Raw genomic sequence first — 20,043 nt, forward strand, 5'->3', positions numbered from 1 at the left:
TTTTTTTAAGATATTATTAAGATATATGTTATCGTTATTGGTTATTTAAAATTTATTATACCATATAATTTATTTCACTATTTTTTTTAAATAATTAATTACAGAAGGCAAGCCTCAATTTTTTATACAAAGTAGAATAAAATTAAATATATGAAACAAATTAAATAGGTATAAGTATAGAGATTATAAAATTTTATTAACAATCTCCTTATACAAAGTTACTATTTATAAGACTATATTTATAATTTAAATAAATTTAGTACCATAAAATTTATTTCAGTATCTATTTTAATATAATTACTAACCTTTTATTTTTGTAATTATTAACGATGTAAATAAAATAATACCCTATAATTTATTTTATTATCTATTTTAAAATAATTACAAACATTCTATTTTTTTAATTATTTTTTAATGTTTATTTATCATTCATTTTCAATCAACTATATTGAAGTGTGAATAAATTAAATCAAATTAAATCAAGTAATATTTATATTAATTAATATAACTTTTTAATTTGAGATTAATTTATGTTTAATTTAATATTATTTTTTGTATGAAATTGTTACTAGACTAAAAAATAAATATATTAAACCAAAAAAAGTTTTTTAAAATACCAAAGTATAAAGAAACAATATTAAAAAATCTCAAACAAAAGATAGTAAAATATAAAATAATAGGAACAAACACAATTAAAAGTTATCCAATATTCAAATGCTTTATTTTCAAACTCTTCCAAAATACTATTTTTTTTTAACCAATTCTTCAATCTATTTTTTTATCTTAATCCAAAGCGTTAACTATTGTAATAAGCATATAAATTTGTCCAACACAAATCTAAGGTAATATTTGACTAAAAGAATTAATATATTCGAATAATTATAATTTTTTTTAAATTCTATCGATGTTCATAATAATGACACATTTATTGGTTCAATGGTTTAAAATAATTTATAATATTTTTTTATTTTGAGATAGATAATAAAAATTTTACTAAAAAAAGTTAGGATACAATTTATATTTACCTTTTATGCATAAATACTATTATATATAATTACTCATAATTTCTAAAAAAGGAAGGTAAGCCAAAAAAAAATAAAGAAAAAAATGCACAACAATTTATATCAATGTTATTTTATCATTTAATTTTTTAAGTTAGAAATAAAATTAAATACAAAAAAAATATAATTTAAATATTAAAAAGATTCAACACATAAAAAATTATGATCAATTAAATTATATGAGATAAAAATAATAAAATTTATAATAAAAAATTATAAAACTTAAATAAATAGAAACAAAATAAAAAAAAATAGAAAAGACAGAGTACAATAATAGAAGATCTGCCACCACCCGCTGGCCAATTAAAGAGTTGTTTTTCTTTACTAGGGTCATGTACAAAAAACATTAGATATATTTTGGGTTGGGTTTCTTTACTAAGGCCTAGTACAAAACTTTAAAATGGAAACTGGGTTGGGTCCATCCTTTTCTTTTTATTGTTGTTTTTTTCAAATTAGAATTTATTTTAATGTGGCTACAGTATGTGAAGTATAAACTTCTTCTCTAAACCCATTTAAGAAGGTAGTAGAAAAAAATTGACATGAGTAAAAACTCAAAACCCAAATCCGCTCCATGCTCCCACACTACCCGCCCCAAACTCATTCATTCTTTTTTATATAAGGATAAATTAGCTATTCTCTTTTTAGAGTTTTTTATTTTTAATATTGAGCCTATGTTAGTGTTATCCACTGAAATGGCCAAAAATACGTATTTAACGCCATTGTGGGAATACAGAAAAACGTCGTTGCCGTTTTCTCAGCGACGTCAATTTCATTCTTCAACAAAACGTCGGCGATGTTTTGTACAAAACGTCAGTGACGTTTTATGTATGCATAGTTAACACGTGGGAGAAAATATCTCCTTCTCACCGGCGTGAAGATTTTTAATCCCTTCTCTTTTTCATTTCTTCATCTTCTCTTCAGTTCTACCACAAAATGTCTCCTTCCATCCTTATCAACCTTACCTCACCAAAAATAAAGAAACCCACAAAACAAAACGGCAACTTCCATATTGGGGACCATTCACCACAATTAAACCAAAGCCTTATATTACCTTCAAACTCTTCATCGCTTTCAGTATTATAACCCACTCAGTCTATGTTGGGTTCTGGAAAGTCAACATCATCGATTTTTTCGAACTCAATATACAACTCAATAAGTGAGGTCTGTGCTCTAGTTTGATGATAGGTAAAAAACATTCTTTGCATACTATCTTCATCAGTCACATGCATTATTTGAAATTGGCCAAAACCACCAAATACTAACACAGACTGCCTATACAGAATATTTATGACTCTTTTTTGCACTTGATGATCTACACTTTGAGAAAGTATACTCTTAAGTCCTTCATATGTTATTGACAGAGGAACAACAATAACACATGGATTCTCACATAAAAAACTCACACCTTCATGTGTATGAGATAAAATCTGACCATTATAATATATTTTTAAACTAATATAACCCTCCATTTCATACACTCATCACACTCACTCACAAATTTTTTTCACTCTCAAACTGACCACATTTTGTAGAACAAAGCTCTCATTACTTCACTTAAACTTTACTCTCATACTCTATTTTTGCGTTTTAACACAATCCAGAACTTCTTTTATAGTTACTTTTATATTTTTTTATTTCCTCCACCACAAAACGTCACTCACGTTTTCACAAAACGTTACTAACGTTTTTACTTTTTTGCAATACGTCAACGACGTTTTCACCAAAAAATAATTTAAAAATATATATTCTAACAAAACGTCACTGACGTTTTCATTTAAAAAAAATTAATTTACAACACGTCGTTGACGTTTTGCTTAAAATAAAATTAAAAAAAAAAGTTTACACATTACATCACTGACGTTTTCTTCCTACAAAATTTTAAAAGAAATTTAATCAAGTCGTCGATGCCGTTTTGCCTAGTTTATTATAAAAGAAAAATCACTCTGCCACAAAACGTCTTCAACGTTTTGTTTCTTTCAAAAATTTAAAGCAGGCCCATAGTAGAGTAATACACATTGCTCTCCAAATATCATTGAATAACACACTTTGGTTTCTAATATACAAATAACTGAGCCCTCTTTTTATATAGATTCGCAAAAAAAACTGAAATAATGCATGCGATGCTTTTAAAAAAAACATCTATTTTTTGTGATAAATGATTTCCCTAAATTTATTTTCAAAGAACCTTGTTATTACTTGTAGCTGGAGGAGCATTTGTCTTATTACTTTTCTTTTTGTGCTATATGATAACCAGTTTTCATATTATATATATATATATATACTATTTATTTTGTGAGGCCAAATGAATTTATCTTCCTTTTTTACGAGACTAACTAGAGTTCTAATCATCCTCTCATTTCAGTCCATACCTTCAATTAAGAGATTTTTGACTTAATTCATTCATTGTGTTCTCTGTTTTCAACTATCTAATTATTCTCCCATATTTTAATGTTTTTTCCAATGTTTATGCTCCATCTACCATTCCTCTTCAAAAAAATTCTTTCCTTCTATGATATTTCTCCAAGTCCATGATACTTGTTTTCCTATTTTTGCTTTCCAAAATTCTCAATCAGAAAAATAGATAACTTTTAGCAATTGCATTTATATAGCCTTTGGATTTTCTATCATTCTCCATACTTACTTAGTTGGATGAGTCAAATTTTGAATATAAGAGTCCTTCAAATTTAAACCACTATCTTTTTTTCTCATGCTAATCTTACTCAAACTCTTTCAATAGATCCTCCTTTTCTAACTCACCCATATATTTTTTAACCTTTTTTTGTTAAAAAAAACACCCCCATATTGCCTAACTCTGCCGAATGATGGGTTATAGAACTATAATTCATAACAAAAAAAAAAAAAATATGAAACTATTAGCAAAAAAAAAAATAAATAGGAAACTAACATAGTAACATATACGTTAGAAATTGCATAATTCAATAATAAGTTAATTTGCGCAGGCTCTTTTGATTATCACAGTTCGATCAAACCAATAATCCCTATTTAAATATTATAACCTTTTCCTACTTACACCTGATTCAATAATAAACTAAAGTATAAGTATGGTTAAAATGTCATCTATTTGAATTGATAAAGTTAGTAAATGGTTGTGTCATGCATGCTTCAGGAGATAATGTAAGTACGCCTTAGAGTATTATTATGTTTAATTAAGATAGATTGAATTTGATGGTTTAAAAATTGACTCATTTTGTTTCAAAGATGTCTTCGCCTCACCTTATTTCAATCAATAGGAAACAGATATACACAAATCTTAAGATACACGCATTATACTAGTTTCATCTTTTAAAAAATAAATAAGTAAAAAATATAACTAGATAATTAATCTAGATCAGTTTTTTTTTTTTTTTGGGATTTGGAATCTAGATCAGTTTATTCGACCATTATTTATAGGAATTCAGCTAAATAATTATAAGAAATATATTATTTATTTCTAACCATTTCATAATTTTATCGCGTTAATCCTCCATTAAACACACGTTTTTCACACATGCAAAACTAATTGCATCATAGGTCCATGAGTGCACAAGCTACTCCCCAGTGAGGATTTTTTTACAAAAGTATATAAATTGTTTTGGATTTGAATCATCTAAATTTTGAATTTTATTTTAAAGAGTAAAGTGTAATTTCTCATTATTCATTTTATAGGTAGAACTAAAAATAAATATGAGAAAAAAATTATTCAAAGATAAAAAATCACACTTTATCCTCTAAATTAAAAATTAAAAATTTAGAGGATCGAAATTCAATTGTTTTATCTGACCTCTATTTACTTATAAATTCAATATTATTCCTTAGTACATAAATCGAGGTAGAATAATAGACTCTTAAAATTATACATAAAACGCGCACTAGTTTAACATGATTTATATATAAAAAAAGAGAAACATTCAATACCCTGTCACAATCTAGATATCTAATATATTAAATTTTATTGAGTAAAAGACAAAAAGTCAAAAATATAAAAAATATATGTTGAGTAACATTTTTGTAAAAAAAAAAACATTAATAATAATAGTAATAATACTACTAATTAGAGCAACATCAATATACCACTTAAAAAGGAGTCTATATTCGTCACCAAACTTCACTTTGAAGTTTGAAACAGTTTATGATAAAAACAAGTACTATATAAGAGATTCTAGGTCTTATAAGAAGGATGAAATCATGAAATAGCCAAAATATATTAGAAGATAACTTTTAATCTTTTAATGTTAAAATACCTAATCTAAAACTCAGCAGACAAAAAATTCATTAGAATTTAATTAAAAGGGGTTTGATACCCTATGGTTTAAGTATAAATATCTACTTGCACGAATTTAGCTATTAAAAAGTCATCATCCATGTTTTTTAATAGAAACAAAAATTACATATATAACTATTCCCTGCTATTATGAGTTGTTCATTGATGAGAAGCATATACCGATCGTTAATATGTTTACAAAAAAAAGAAGTGCCAAAAGATTAAATTGGGTTAACCTAATAGTTAACTTATTGGTTTATTTAAATAAGTGTTAGGGGTTCGAATTTTATTTTTTGTATGCAGTAATTTATTGGCTAATGACAAATTCTTAAATGAAGCTCCGATTCACGACAAATTAATCATTAGCTTGTCAGACGGAAGAATACCGTAAAAAACTAAAAAAAAAAAGTTTAGAAGTGCCAAAAAATTAATAAAATTAAACAAGCTCAATTAGTACGTAGTTCCCTTTATGAATAAAAAGAAATTGTACATTAGCTCTATCTTTTACTTAAGCCTTGGTGTTTCTCAAACTTTAATTTGGTAGCTGAAAATGGTGATTATAATAGTTCAAACTCACCCAAAATGTAAAAAAAATCCCTCCGAACTCTCAAAGATTGTTTGACAGCGAAAGTAATTAAGAAACAATAATATTTTCTTGAGAGGAAATGTTATTTTGAGGAAAAAATGAGAAGAGTTTAAATACCACAGTTTCAAATGATGATAAACCAATAACAAATAGGTTTAGAGGATGGCTCCTCTTCCTCCTCCATCACCCACACCACCGAGCATTGGTTGGAGTTTTTCGTTGTCATTACAATAATAATTGTGGTCTTCATGTGCTTAATCTTTCTCCGATCCTCGTCCACTCACTCGACCCGCTGGCCGCCTACTTCCGCCTTTGCCTGGGCCTTCTATCACCACCAATGCCGTCGCCATTAGTCCTTAAAGTTAAATCTACATGAATGTTTTTCTTGTTTTATAAGAAAAGTATATGATATTAATATATTATTTGTCAATTTATTATCAATAATAATTAATTATTATATTTTAAATACATGTATAAAGAGACATATCCAAAAAATATATTTATTATGGTTTTAAAAACCAGACTGGATCAGCCGATTCAACCGAAATAACTGGGAACCGGTTACCTAGCCGGTCCGGATAACCTCAAAAACCGAATAGCAAAGAATCGGTAAAAAAACCGGTCGAATCGGCAGTTAACCAGTGAACCAGAAGAACCGTCCGATTTTTTGGCGGTTTAGTAGTTTGGAAATTCATATGCCAAACGACGTCGTTTTGGTTTTTTTTAAAAAAAAAAAATAGAAAGGCGTACGCGTAACCCAACCTAACCCTAATCCACTATGCCACTGACCCCATTACTCCAATCAGCCAATCTCTCCTTTCTTCTCCCTTCACCCACCAAGGCCACCATTGTCACCGCCCACCAAGCTCCAGATTCCAGAAACCACCGAGCCACCCACAGCCATCCACAGTAGCAGCGCTCCTCATTCGCCACCCACAGCCATCCACAGCAGCCGCGACCACCACCGCGTTGAGCCCGCCTCCTCGTCGCCGAGCTCGCCGAGCCCGACTCCTCATTCGCTGGTAAGACTCTGTTCTTGTCTTCTTGATTTTGAACTTGCTTCCTTCTGAATTCTGATTATGATTTATGAGTTCTACGCTTCTTGATTTTGATTTTCTGAGGTTCTGATCTTGATTTATGAGCTCGCCTGTTCTATGCTGCCTTCTTGATTTTTGTTTTTGATTTTCTGAGGTTCTGATCTTGATTTATGTTTGATTTATGAGCTCGCCTGTTCTGTTTGCTGCTTCTGAATATGTTCTGATCTTGATTTATGAGCCTCAACCCTTTTAGAACTTGAATGAGTTCACTGAAAAGTTCTGGTCTATCATCACAGCAAACTGAAATTACAATGTTGTGCTTCAGTATCTTCACTTTAGCATAGCTTTCATCTTGATCAGGGTCACACTCTATTATTGTTACTTTATCAGTTTCACTTGAAACTGTGATGCTTTTGCTCACATCCATCGCTTTTCACTTTAGATCCTTTACATGATCTACTACACTCCCTAGTAATGCAGCCTTGTCCATCTGCATTCGCAACAAAACTTAATTAATTTGATTCTGCTTTTGTAGTATTCATTCCGGCATAATTCAAAGTTGAACTTATATTACTCTTACACTTCTAGTTGAATTGATTTTGAAAGCATAATCAATTATGGAATTTATGCAGTCTAAAAAACAAAAACATATATAGCTTCTCTAGTTCTTTATCTATCAAGGTTGATGAAGTAGAATTCAAATGCTTTAAGTTCTATCATGGAACCTATTAAAGCTATTAATAGCATAAACTAATGATACCTTGCATATCATGTCATTTTCCTTAGGTAGGTAATTTCTATTTTCTTGCTATAATTCAAAGGATGAAAAAGAAAATCTAAACTCTGAATAGCATAACTGATAGAAGTAAAAGTAAACAATATACTTTGCCAAAAAGGAGAGAAGTAACTAACTATGTCTATGACAATATTGGAATATAAATTTTGAAAAACAATATTACTTTATCAGACTTAGGAATCAGTTTTCTAAGAGTTGCAAGCTGTGCATTGATTCTGTCCCTTCTTCTTTTCTCTGCTTGGCTATGGCTCTTAGAAGCACTTGCAGGTCTATCTTCTGGAAATCCTTCAAAGACTAAAGGCCATAGATATTGGAATTGAAGAGAGGCAAATGCTGAGTCATAGGCATGAGGCACTATCTGTGTTGGTACTGAAAAGAAAGAATTATTGTTACTGTTTGGTGCAGAGTAATGGATAATTTATTATGTGAAATATTAAATTTTATTAAGTTAGAAATTATTGAATTTATATACTTAAGATTATTTTAAGTTTTTTAATAATTTTATTTAATATTTAATTAAACCGATTGAATTCCGGTTGAACTCCGGTCGAATCAATGAATCATTGAACCAGTAACCTTACCGGTTTATTGACCGGTCCGGTTCTTGCAACCTTGATATTTATAAAGATATTTCTATTAGACGCAGTCATAACAAAATCTTTTTATTAAACACATCTATTAAACCACTCTTTCACCTCAACTCATGACAACAATAAAGAAGTCTCACGACCCACAAATTTAGCCCAACAGAATGCACAAATTCAGTGATAATTTTAGTCTTTTATTATTGGGAGCCGCTCAAATAAAGATGTTTAAAACGTCTTTTTTTTAAAGATGTTTTTTAATAATTAAAATTTAATACATATAATTGATTAAACCGTGTTATTTTTGTTAAAATTAGGCCAAACAAATTAATTTTACCAAAAAAATAGTTAATCAAATCTTGAACTGATCTAAATTAATATAATTTATATGAAAAATGACTACAATACCCTTATTATAGAAAATGATTAAAATACTCTTATTATATATATTAATTTTGAGAATCCTAAATTCTAGCATTTTATTTTTCTGCCATTATAAGATTAGGATTTAGAGTTTTCGAAATTAACATATATATATATATATATATATATATATATATATGAATATTTTAGTCATTTACTATAATAAGGGTATTGTGGTCATTTTTTATAAAAAAATGAAATTAATTTAGACCAGTTCAATATTTGATTCATTATTTTTTGGTCAAATTAATTTATCTGGCCTAATTTTGACAAAAATAATACGATTTAATCGATTATATATGTTAAATTTTAATTACTAGAAAACATCTTTAAAAAAAGACGTTTTAGACGTCTTTATCTAAATGGCTCCCTTTATTATTATCTTATCTTTATCTTATCTTTATTTATCCTTATCTTATCTTTATTTGCTTTTATCTTTTATAGACAAATATTCTATATATATTTAATTTCAACTTCATAGTTTATAATTTCAATCATTCTACAATTAATAAAATTCTTTTTCTTTCCTTACTCTTTCTGATTTATTATGATATCAACATCAATGAAAAAACCAAAAGCAGCTGAAACTTCTCCTTCTCCTTCTTCTGCTGCTTCTCCATCACCAACAACTCAAAGTTCACACCTTCCTCCTCCTTCACCACCACCAACAACGAGTGGTGCTGCTATTCCTTCTTCAACGAAAAAGAGGCCTCTCGAATCTGATTCTTTTTCCAACTACTACAAGATTCGCGCACTTATTCCAGACCTTCGCCCCCATTTCATCCAGGTTCTACGAACTCCCGACTACAAAAGTAGCAAAGAATCCCGAGAAATTCGAGAACAATTGAAGATTGTTGTGAAGTTATATGACGATATGAAAGCAGAAGCAGTTTCGTTGGCAAAGTATAAGCAAGATGGCCAAAACTTGGATCACAAAACACAGCAAGAGCAGCAGCCTCAACATATGAAGTCTCCAGAGCAGATTCAAGTTGAGATTATGGCATTGGCTGAAGAAGGTCAAGGGACATATGTAGTTGGTGGATCGGCATTTGGCTGGAATTTCATCACCTTTTCAGGGGAGGAAGCTGTCTATTATGGTAGGACAAAGGAACAATTTCGATCGACACAAGTGAGGACTCAGCCAGGGCTTAACAGAATAGTTTCATTCATCGATAGAGGGTGCTAAAATCCTCATCCACAAGTATAGAAGAGGTTTACATAGAACATTTATATCATTTAGTTTTCTAATACTTTGTTGCAATTGACATCTAAAATTTTCAAGGGGGCATGGCACATGTGCTGTAACATTGTTTTTTCCCGAGTTGGATTAATCTCTGTAGAATTATTGTTTTTCCGGTTAAAAAAAATAAGGAAAGAAAAATTTTTTTATTAATGGTTGAATGATTGAAATTAAAAACTATGAAGGTAAACTAAATATATATACAATTCTATATATATTTAGTTTCATCTTCATAGTTTATAATTTCAATTATTGAATAATTAATAAATTTTTTTTTTTTATTCTTTTACAATTTTATTATCATCTTTCCGTACTCTTTATATATTCTTTTCGTTTTATTAACAAAATAGTTTTATTCATTGATAGAGGATGCTGAAAATCATCGTCCACAAGTACAGTGTAGAAGAGGTTTACATAGAACATTTATATCATTTAGTTTTCTAATACTTTATTGCAATTGACATCTAAAATTTTCCAAGAGGCATGGCTGTAACATTATTTTTTGCTGAGTTGGATTAATCTGAGTGCAGAATTATTGTCTTTTCCGTTAAAAAAAATAAGGAAAAAAGAAATTTTATTGATAGTTGAATTATTAAAATTAGAGTAAATACTCTATTCAATCCTTGACAATTATCTCGAAAGGATAACGACGTCTTCGGTCCCTGATATATTTTTGGGGACTGATTAACTCATGTGCAAAAAAAATAACATTAATTTTTTTTGGCACAAAGGCTAATCAGTCCTATAAAAATAAATCTTAGGAGCCGGGTTGATATTTTTTTTGTCAAGAGTCTCGTTGTCTTTTGAGATAATTATTAGGGGTTATTTTCGGCAATTAAATATAAAGGCAAAATTAAATATATAGGCAAAATCACTATGAAGGTAAAATTAAATATATAGGCGATTCTATATATATTTAGTTTCACCTTTATAATTTATAATTTCAATTATTTAATTATTAATAATTTTTTTCTTATTTTTTTATAATTTTATTATTTTTGTGTATTTTTTATGTACTTTTTTGTTTTATTAATATCTCCAAAGATATTTTTATTAAACACAATTATGAATAAAAATTACCAAAAATTGATAAAAATACTATTGATAATATAATAGGATTATTTATACATAATGCGTGATGATCTCTAAGTGAATGATTTCCTCATGCGGTGAATAATATGCATGATGTCAAAAAAAAAATAAAAATTTGGTTACAAAAACTATATAAATTGTGGTAACTGGTCACTATTTACTCATAAATTCAATACTATTTTTTAATATATAAATCATGGCAGCATAGTAGATTTTTAATATTATACTTAAAATATACTAGTCTAATACGATCTCTGTACAAAGAGAAAAATGTTCAATATCCAACTGCAATTTATGTATAAATAACTAAAAATCTAAAATATTGAATTTTATTGAGTAAAAGTCATATGTTATGAATAAGAGTATTAGAGTAAATATTCAATTATACTCTTGTCCATTTCTTTCAAAAGACAAGAGGCTCTCTATTAAAAAAAAGATATATTGACTCCTAATAAAATTATTTTAGAACACAATACAATATTTTTCTGTTAGAAATTAAAATTCATTAAATAGTAATATAAATTTAGTGTAAACAATACATATTTTAGTTTTTTTTAAGGAGAAAAATTATGAATGAAATTTCTCCAAATCCTTATTATATATAATTACTCTATATATTAATTCACCATTTTTTATTCATTGTATTAACCTCTCTCCAATAATTAACTTTACGAAACTCTCCCTAATTGTAGATTATACCACTCAATTTTTGACTCATATACATTATCTTTCTTTCTTTCTTTCTTTTTTTTTTTAATTATACCACTCAAATTTTTTTGGTTACATTTTGTATATGTATATGTTAATAAAAAGAAATCTTATGAATAGCATTTGATATATGCTTTACATATTTGCGATATGAAGAGTTCAAGTATTATTTTAAAGATATTAGTTTTTATTTTAGAATGTTTTAATTTAATTTGATGTATTTTTATTTTATTTATTTAATTTTTAGATTGGGTCTTATGTTTATTAATTTTAAGATTTTCTTTGTTTTAACTTAATAAGAGACTATAAATACCTCATAAACTAGGATAGTCAGAGTATAGAATGATTTAGAGGTTTTAAAATCCTTTTTTTGGTATTGTGATGAAACTATGGTGTGGATAATTGAGGTTGAGGAGTTACTCTCTTGTTGCATCGGAGAATTGGGTAGAAGATTGAGGAGTCCTTTCATTCAATTCCCAAACTATGACATTGACAAGTTAGGTTAAAAAGTCATTTCTTGTTTGCGTAAAGAAATTAGATAGAAGTAGAGTGATTTTCTTTGTATTCAATTTCAATTTATCCTTTTTATTTCTATTTTCAATTTCAATATTTCTTTTTATTCTGTTTGAATTCTTGTTTTTATGTTTATCTTTTATTTCTTTATCAACATTACTCGTTCTAAAAATTTTTGAGCAAGGAAAGAAAAAAGGGTAAAATATTTTTTCTTTTAAAAGAAGAACAAATGGTAATAACAAAAAGAAAGAACAAATATGAATGGAGAAAGGACCCTACCATGTTACTGAGTTGAAAAAATGCAAATGAAAACAAAAGACACGCCGCTATTACCGCGCACTTCACTCTTGCAACCTCATTTCTTTCCATGTTACCAATCACTTCCTAATCACCCTTTTCAACGCCATAAACAACGGAAATTCTTTTACTTCTTTCTTTTAAATGATTATTAGCTTTCGTTATAAATATCTACCCAAGTATTCCAACTCCTACATCATCAGTAACACTTCCTTACTCGTTTTTGCCTTTTTTATTTTTCCTTTACTCTGAAAGTGAGCTTTTTATCCAATTTGTTCCGCATATCATAGCAATGGCAGCACGTTCTTCCACCAGCTCCATCGTCTTCATTGCTCTCTCTTTGCTTCTTTTGCTCACATTCTCCAATGTGGCTGAGGTACTTACATAGCATATAATAATTTACGCCTCAAAATACTAACAACTACCAATCAAATAAAAATATACTACACCCTAATTTAATATTACTAATTAAATTTAAGATTAATTTACTCTTTTAACTTTATTAATTCACATTGTTTACACATTATTAAAAAATGTTGTTGATTATCTATACTTTTCCTAATTTAATTTGCTTTGTTTTATTAATTAATTAGTCATGGCTTTCTTTCCAGTGGCAGCATTATGCTATCAAATTAAGATCCCAGTTATTCTAATTCTTGCAAAAAAATGTTTGTTTTTGTGTAATCCTTTTGGCCAGGCTTATGGAAGTGCAAGACTTCGCCCTTCAGGTATCTTATAGATTCACTAGCTCTTATGCCACTCGATAGGTTTGCTTATTCAAAATTTTGAAGGAACAAACTTTTAAAAATTTCACTTTCTACTCTCAGTAGCTTTTTTACCAATCATAATAAAAGTAAAATTAATTTTTAATAACAAATGTATTTATATTTCTTTTATTAGTGTTTTAATAACTCAACAAATGGTATATATTTGTGTATATTGTGCATGCGTCTTCATTGTTCTGAAATAGTATAAACGCACGCAACCTTAGTTTTTTGTATATCATAAAAAATATAAATTTAATAGTAATTAATTTTTAAAAAAATTTGGATCTTTATGATATGTAGTTATGTACACATGACAAGTGGTAGTTATAATTTATAAATTAGCTTTTTAGTGATTTTAGTTTGCTAACTAATAGTGGTAAGAAAATATAATTTTAATTATATTGCACAGATTGTAAACCAAGGTGCAGTTACCGTTGCTCAGCAACTTCACACAAGAAGCCATGCATGTTTTTCTGCCAGAAATGTTGCGCCAAATGCCTGTGTGTTCCTCCTGGTACATATGGAAACAAGCAAGTGTGCCCTTGCTACAACACCTGGAAGACCAAGGAAGGGGGTCCCAAATGCCCTTAAAACTTTAAACCCTCTCTTTCCTAATCATATCAAATTTATATATATAAGTTAATTAGTAATACTACTTCAATATTCTATTATATATTTACAATGCCATGCTTGGCAATACAAGGGCACATTTGGCTATGTATTTTAGTTTTCCCTTAACGTAGAGGAAATATTAGAGCTTATTGTGTTTGTTGCTGCAATTATATTTTAGTAAATTTATGTGTAGTTATTTTTGTATAAAATTAATAGTTGATAACGGTTAAAGATGATAATTTAGTCAAATATATTAAATTATTTATCGATTTTTAGCTATTAATTTTATATAAAAATTATATGTGAATTTTCACTTTCTATTTTTGTCTTTGGCACATTGTCGCCTTTTTTTTTCAAAGCAAAAGTCGAAACTGTAATATTGATTAATAGTAGGCATTTGGCAAGTTTTTCAAGAATCAAGAGAGCAAAGAATTCAAGGCAAATGGCTCTCGGGTCATATTATAATTTGAAAAGAATTATATTTCTCCGGTATTAATTGGTATTAATTAATGAATTCTATCAATTTAGTATGGTAAATAATGATTGAGCAGATATTGTTATTAAAATTTAAGGACATACGAAAAACGTTTTTAAATTTTGGTTTAGGAAAAGGTATTAGAATTTTCTTTTTTAGTAAAAAATAGGATTTACTCGTTTGAAAGATGAATTACAAATCAGGAACCAATTAAGAATATAACCAACTAGAACCAATTAATTTTATAATAAGAGGCTTGTTATAAAAAAAAACAACCCTTCATTATTTTTTATTTTTCGAATTTTAAAACTAAAAATACAAGAGAGATTGACTTGAGTTGGCTCATAATTTAATTAGTTCTCTAGATTTTTTCATTACAAAAAGATCGAGTTAATGCCCAAAATGGTCCTTGAAATTCCCAACTCACTTCAGATTAGTCCTCCATTTTTTAAAATGACCAAATGCATCCTTGACTCTCAGAATCGTGAATCTCCGTTAGTCCAAAAGTTACCAGACGTTATAACACTGCTGATGTGTGCAGTTAAATGCTTAGTTGGCAATTTAAAAAGTGACACCGTTTAAGGGGAATAGGCCAAACGATGCCGTTTGCTATCAAAAACACTTTCTTCTCTTCTGCATCATCTCTTCATCTCCTTCAACTCGCAGTTGTCGAGCTTCACAAGTGCCCCTCCGTGGCACTCCCGGTTGTATTCAGTGAAGCAAGTTTTGCATGAAGCATCATTGTATTCGCACATTGCAGAAGGTGAAAGGTGAGTGTTTAGGTTTTTGTTATCGCTCACTATCACTCTTTTTGATACAAATATTGAATGTTTGGATGTAATTTATATTGAGATAAATCGCTCCAATGATGTTCAAAACATTATAGTGATAGAAAAAGAAAAAAGAATAAAGGAATAAAGGGAGTTATTGGTAAAGTGAAGCATAAAAAAGATGGGGATTTCAATTCTGTTACTGTGGCTTTTTATTTGAGCAATGCTTTGTATGAATTTAAGTTCAGGGAGGACAAAATTGATGAGATATTGTGCCAAAAATGGATATGTTGATGAGGTTGCAAGCTTCAACGAAGCTATTAACTATGACTACTACTTCCAGTTTTACTTGGATTACCTTCTATTTTGGGGGGTTTATTGGGAAGTTTGAGGAGGATTGTTGGAGTCCTGCTAAGGGAGGGACAAAATATTACTTTTTTATGCATGTTCAATTTGATGTTCTTTTAATGGAGACCAAGTCATAGAAGTGAATGTATTTGGTGATCCAAATGGTGCCATTGATATAAGTAATGATGTTGATGTTGATGTTGATTTAAGTTCACTTATTCAATTACCTGAAATGCAACTGCACTGCATTTTGAGAATAGGATGGATAGATACTCAAAAATTTCTTTGCTGTTCAGGTACTCATCAGCATCCTTCTATGGCTAGTTTGTTGGAAATGAATGGTAATTTCATATACAATTAACATGAAAAATAAATGATGTCTCATTATATTTTTTTATCAACATCCTATGTCTATTGTGTTACTTGATTATAATTCCAGAAAAGGAGTGTTAATTTAGCAGTAATTCTTTACATTAGACTAGTTTTTGTTATAGCCTCTATCTTCAACATTATTGCAATATTTTATGGTGCCACAACTGCTCTCACGTTTTACTTCATTATTGTGATTCTTGTTATATTCATAGTCCTTGCTATCCCCTTGCTCGTGTTTGATGGAGTTGTTGGATACGACTTTAGAATTGAGTTTTAAAACCCTTCTTCCACAAAGAGATATTCTAGGAAGATTCAGCAATTTGCTTGATATAGGAAAATACCATTTCAAATGTTTATTGGTGATCTTGTGTCATTTAGTGCAATTGTCCTGTAGTTACATTAGAAATATGCTAGTATGTAGGACTACAAAATATACACTCTTTCTACCATTTTGTTCATCACATTTATCGCTGCCATTGTCATAATTGCATTGGTCAATATTGGCCTGACATAAATTCAATTATTTGTGGAAGACCATGAATGGTGGTGGAGGTAAGTTATTTTGCTAATCAAAATACTTGCTGCTTGTGTAATAGCAGATTGTTAATGAAAGAGTAAAGTATCGTTTTTATCCCCAACGTTTTGGGTAAATTCTATTTGTGTCCCTAACGTTTAAATCGTCTTATTTGTGTCCCTAACGTTTGTAAAAGTGATTCAATGTTATCCTACCGTCAATTACACATCATGAACGCTTTAGTTTGAGTTTTAAAAATCTCTTCTTGAAATTAGAATACAAATGTCTGGGATAGAATCGATGATCCACTCTGAAAAATAGCTCATCAAAAATTGAAACTAATTCTTACAACATTTACATAATTCACTTCTCTAGGAACATAATTGAATCTAAACACAAATAGTGGGTACAATATTAAAATCAAACACATACAAGTAAGACCTAATTGAAAATGAATACATCTAAGTGAGAATAATTGAAAAATATAATCTGATTTGTTAGTATAATTGATAATAGGATAACATTGAATCACTTTTATAAACGTTAGGAATATAAATAGGACGATTTAAACGTTAGGGACACAAATAGGACTTACCCCAAACGTTGGGGACAAAAACGATACTTTACTCTTAATGAAATAACATTACTTTTTTCATCTGAAGAAGAGAAGGAAAGTCGAAGAACAGAAAAACGTAGCATACAGTTTGAAGAAGGGAAGACAATTAGGGTTTTATAATTGAAATGGACTAATTTGGGTAATATTAGACAATTTCAAATACCAATTTGAATCAAATTCAACCTTGGCACACATCAGCATACAGCTGGAATGCCCACATGGCAGTTAACGTTCCACATCAGCAATGTTTTGACGGCACTTCTGTGAAGGACTATCGGAGATGCACGTTTCTGAATTTAAGGGATTTAGTTGGTCATTTAGAAAAATTAAGGACTAAATTGAATACCGATTTGAAATTCAGGGACTATTTTGGGCATTTACTCCAAAAAGATCATTACAAACACTATAGTATAATAGATGGCTGATGCAAAACTGAAAAAAAAAAAACTCTAAAATTACAATTTACAAACCTAAATTGAAACAGAATAGTAATAAAACTAATACTACAAGTAAAAAATGATGAATTAAGAATTTATAAATAAAAAACTAAAATCTCTTGGCGAATAATAGAACTTGAAACCATTTTTGAGAAATTTGTAAAATAGTGAATCAAGATAGAAGAGATAAATCAATCAAGAAACTGAATTCGCCATCACCAATTAAATTAGAAAATTAATCTCTAATTTGCAAAATGATCATAATATTACAACATTACTATCACAATAAAAATACCACAATGGATTAAAAAAAAAAGAATGGCACAAATTAGTCTAAAAAGGTACAGATTGACCAGAAAATGGTACCAAAAAAGGTACAAATATTATGGAAGAATCATCACATGGCAAGACAATCAAGACATTGCAAAATAGAATTAGTTTATTAACCTGACATCAATTATGATTGAGAAGAGGTAACTGCAGCTGGGCCTTTGGCCCCGTTACCTATCAAAAAATAAAAAATTAAAAAGAATAGGTAACCGCAGAAATTATTGTTCTGTAGAAAATGTTCGTTAGACCATTAGTCCATATAAAAAAAAAAAATTGTCTTAGGCTCTTAGCTCATTTTTTAATCTTTGAACTAAAATTACTTATACTTTGTACAGACAAATTTTACTTTATATAAACCGAGGATATATCATATAAGATGTGATACTAACTTATTATATTAGCATGTTTTATCTTTTTAAGGTGACAAGTTGTTTTGGCTCGGTCCAACTGGCCCAATATTTTAATCCGAGCGATCGGTCGATCCGCTGAGTATATGAAATTTGAATCGAAAGGCGACTCAAAACGCCACCTCCCCTCCCATGAGGTACCTGACAACTGGGGAAAAAAACTTTTTGAAATGTAAGTTTGTTCCTATAGGACTCGCCCTAATGTAGACTGTATAAGGGGAGGGTTCTACCCAGAGGTACGTCACTTAATCCTTACCCTAAGTGACGACTTTGTACGAATACTGGTTAAAGTGTCAGAGTCTCTTTACAGGTGGCATCCCTCCTCTTCACTCCACATCGTCAATCCGAGAGGATCTCGAGTTCCGACCTTCTCCTCTACACGCATGAAGGTAATCCGAATCCAGTTTTTCCATCATTCCTGAGCATTTAGCACATCCGACCCGTTTGATACACGAGCAACCGAACACAAGTTATCCTATAATGAATAAAAAGATTAATTTAATTAACAATTTTAAGTATTATTTTTTGGATTATATTACGTATACACTAAAATCAGCTATTAGTATAAAATACATACTAGAATATAAATACATGTTAAAAATAAATTAAATCACACATATATTTATACACAAATATATTGGTGACTGATTTTGGTATACAAATAACAATTTTATTATTTTTTAAACGAATTCCAATCTAACAATATATAAAAGATTGATATTTTAATATTCACACCCGTTCTAAATATTAAGGCCAATGTTACTATGTAGATGACCAAAAATTTCTACATATATAAATTTAAAGCGTTAAAATAAGATTGGATTTTGTCTATAATAATGAAATCCACACTTGTTTAAGCGGACAAGTGAGCTGACCACTCGACTAACCTAAGTTGGTTAGCTTGTGTCTCATTTAAATTAGTTAATATTTCTAATTAATATTTAATGAAATCTTTTGTATTGGACCAGTTACTGAAATTTTTGGATTGGACTTGGGACTAACATTTTACTTAGTTCAATGTTTTGTTGCAGTGATAACAAATTTTAGGTTTAAAAATTATTATTAATTAATAAAATTAATAAAACTATATTTGTTAGAAATTTCGTTTTATCAATTTGAATAATATAAATTTAATTTATCCTATGTAACAAAAAATACTATGACTTTAAAACTTTATTTGGTAAATTTCTTTTTCTTCGTACATAAATTTGATGTAATAGTAAAAAAAAATAAAAAATGATAGTAATAGTTTTTTTTTAATATAGAAATATATATTAGCATTTAATTGAGAAAAACTGTAATAAATCATGTAAAAGAGAGAATAGACATTATTTCAAGACTATTTTAAAGATATAGTATATTTGCACCATTATTTTTTTAAAAAAATAATTTAAAATACTTCTCATTTTATTTTTTGTCATTTAGGATAAATTAAATTTATATTATTTGAAATTATAAAAAAAATCTCTTTAATAAATCAATCTAATTTTAATTTATTATATATATAATTAGAAAATTTTGTTCAAAACTTTTTTTCAAAGATAATAATATTTTGTAAATATTCATAATTATAATATAAAATAAGAATAGCAAAAATATAATATAATAAAATTTTATTTAACAAAATCAATACAAATAATAATTTTTAATAAAGAAAAATTTTATATTGACATAGAAAGTATGATATCAAGTTCAAGTCCAGAATTCAACTAATGTTATAGTCGAACACTCAAAAAAAATTATTAATACTAATTAAATCTAATTTATCTAATTTAAAGGATGCAAAGTAGTAAAATG

The 20,043-nt window shown here is 28.6% G+C and overlaps 2 protein-coding genes and 1 pseudogene across 2 annotated transcripts; 2 read left to right on the top strand and 1 right to left on the bottom strand.

The window, feature by feature from the left end:
- Positions 1 to 7,060: 7,060 nt before the first annotated feature.
- On the bottom strand, positions 7,061 to 8,153 carry LOC112701157 (transcription factor bHLH51-like; annotated as a pseudogene).
- Positions 8,154 to 9,310: 1,157 nt separating this feature from the next.
- Positions 9,311 to 10,304, top strand: LOC112701158 (uncharacterized). The gene has a single exon (XM_025751955.2). The coding sequence runs from the start codon at positions 9,311 to 9,313 to the stop codon at positions 9,932 to 9,934; it is 624 nt and encodes a 207-aa protein (XP_025607740.1). The 3' UTR covers positions 9,935 to 10,304.
- A 2,476-nt stretch (positions 10,305 to 12,780) lies between these two features.
- On the top strand, positions 12,781 to 14,238 carry LOC112702532 (protein RSI-1). The gene is made up of 3 exons (XM_025753603.3): positions 12,781 to 12,974; positions 13,296 to 13,326; positions 13,775 to 14,238. Exons 1-3 carry the CDS (start codon positions 12,891 to 12,893, stop codon positions 13,954 to 13,956), a joined length of 297 nt encoding a protein of 98 aa, XP_025609388.1. The 5' UTR covers positions 12,781 to 12,890; the 3' UTR covers positions 13,957 to 14,238.
- The last annotated feature ends 5,805 nt before the right edge of the window (positions 14,239 to 20,043 follow it).

The sequence above is a fragment of the Arachis hypogaea genome, chromosome 7 (genome assembly GCF_003086295.3).
Source record: "Arachis hypogaea cultivar Tifrunner chromosome 7, arahy.Tifrunner.gnm2.J5K5, whole genome shotgun sequence".
Lineage (NCBI taxonomy): Eukaryota > Viridiplantae > Streptophyta > Magnoliopsida > Fabales > Fabaceae > Arachis > Arachis hypogaea.

What these genes read in the sequence shown, in the direction of transcription:
- LOC112701158 (XM_025751955.2), top strand. Translation starts at nt 9,311, where the DNA reads ATGAAAAAACCAAAAGCAGCTGAAACTTCTCCTTCTCCTTCTTCTGCT.
- LOC112702532 (XM_025753603.3), top strand. Translation starts at nt 12,891, where the DNA reads ATGGCAGCACGTTCTTCCACCAGCTCCATCGTCTTCATTGCTCTCTCT. An exon ending in CATTCTCCAATGTGGCTGAG is followed by an intron (nt 12,975 to 13,295) that starts GTACTTACATAG and finishes CCTTTTGGCCAG; the next exon opens with GCTTATGGAAGTGCAAGACT. An exon ending in TGCAAGACTTCGCCCTTCAG is followed by an intron (nt 13,327 to 13,774) that starts GTATCTTATAGA and finishes TATATTGCACAG; the next exon opens with ATTGTAAACCAAGGTGCAGT.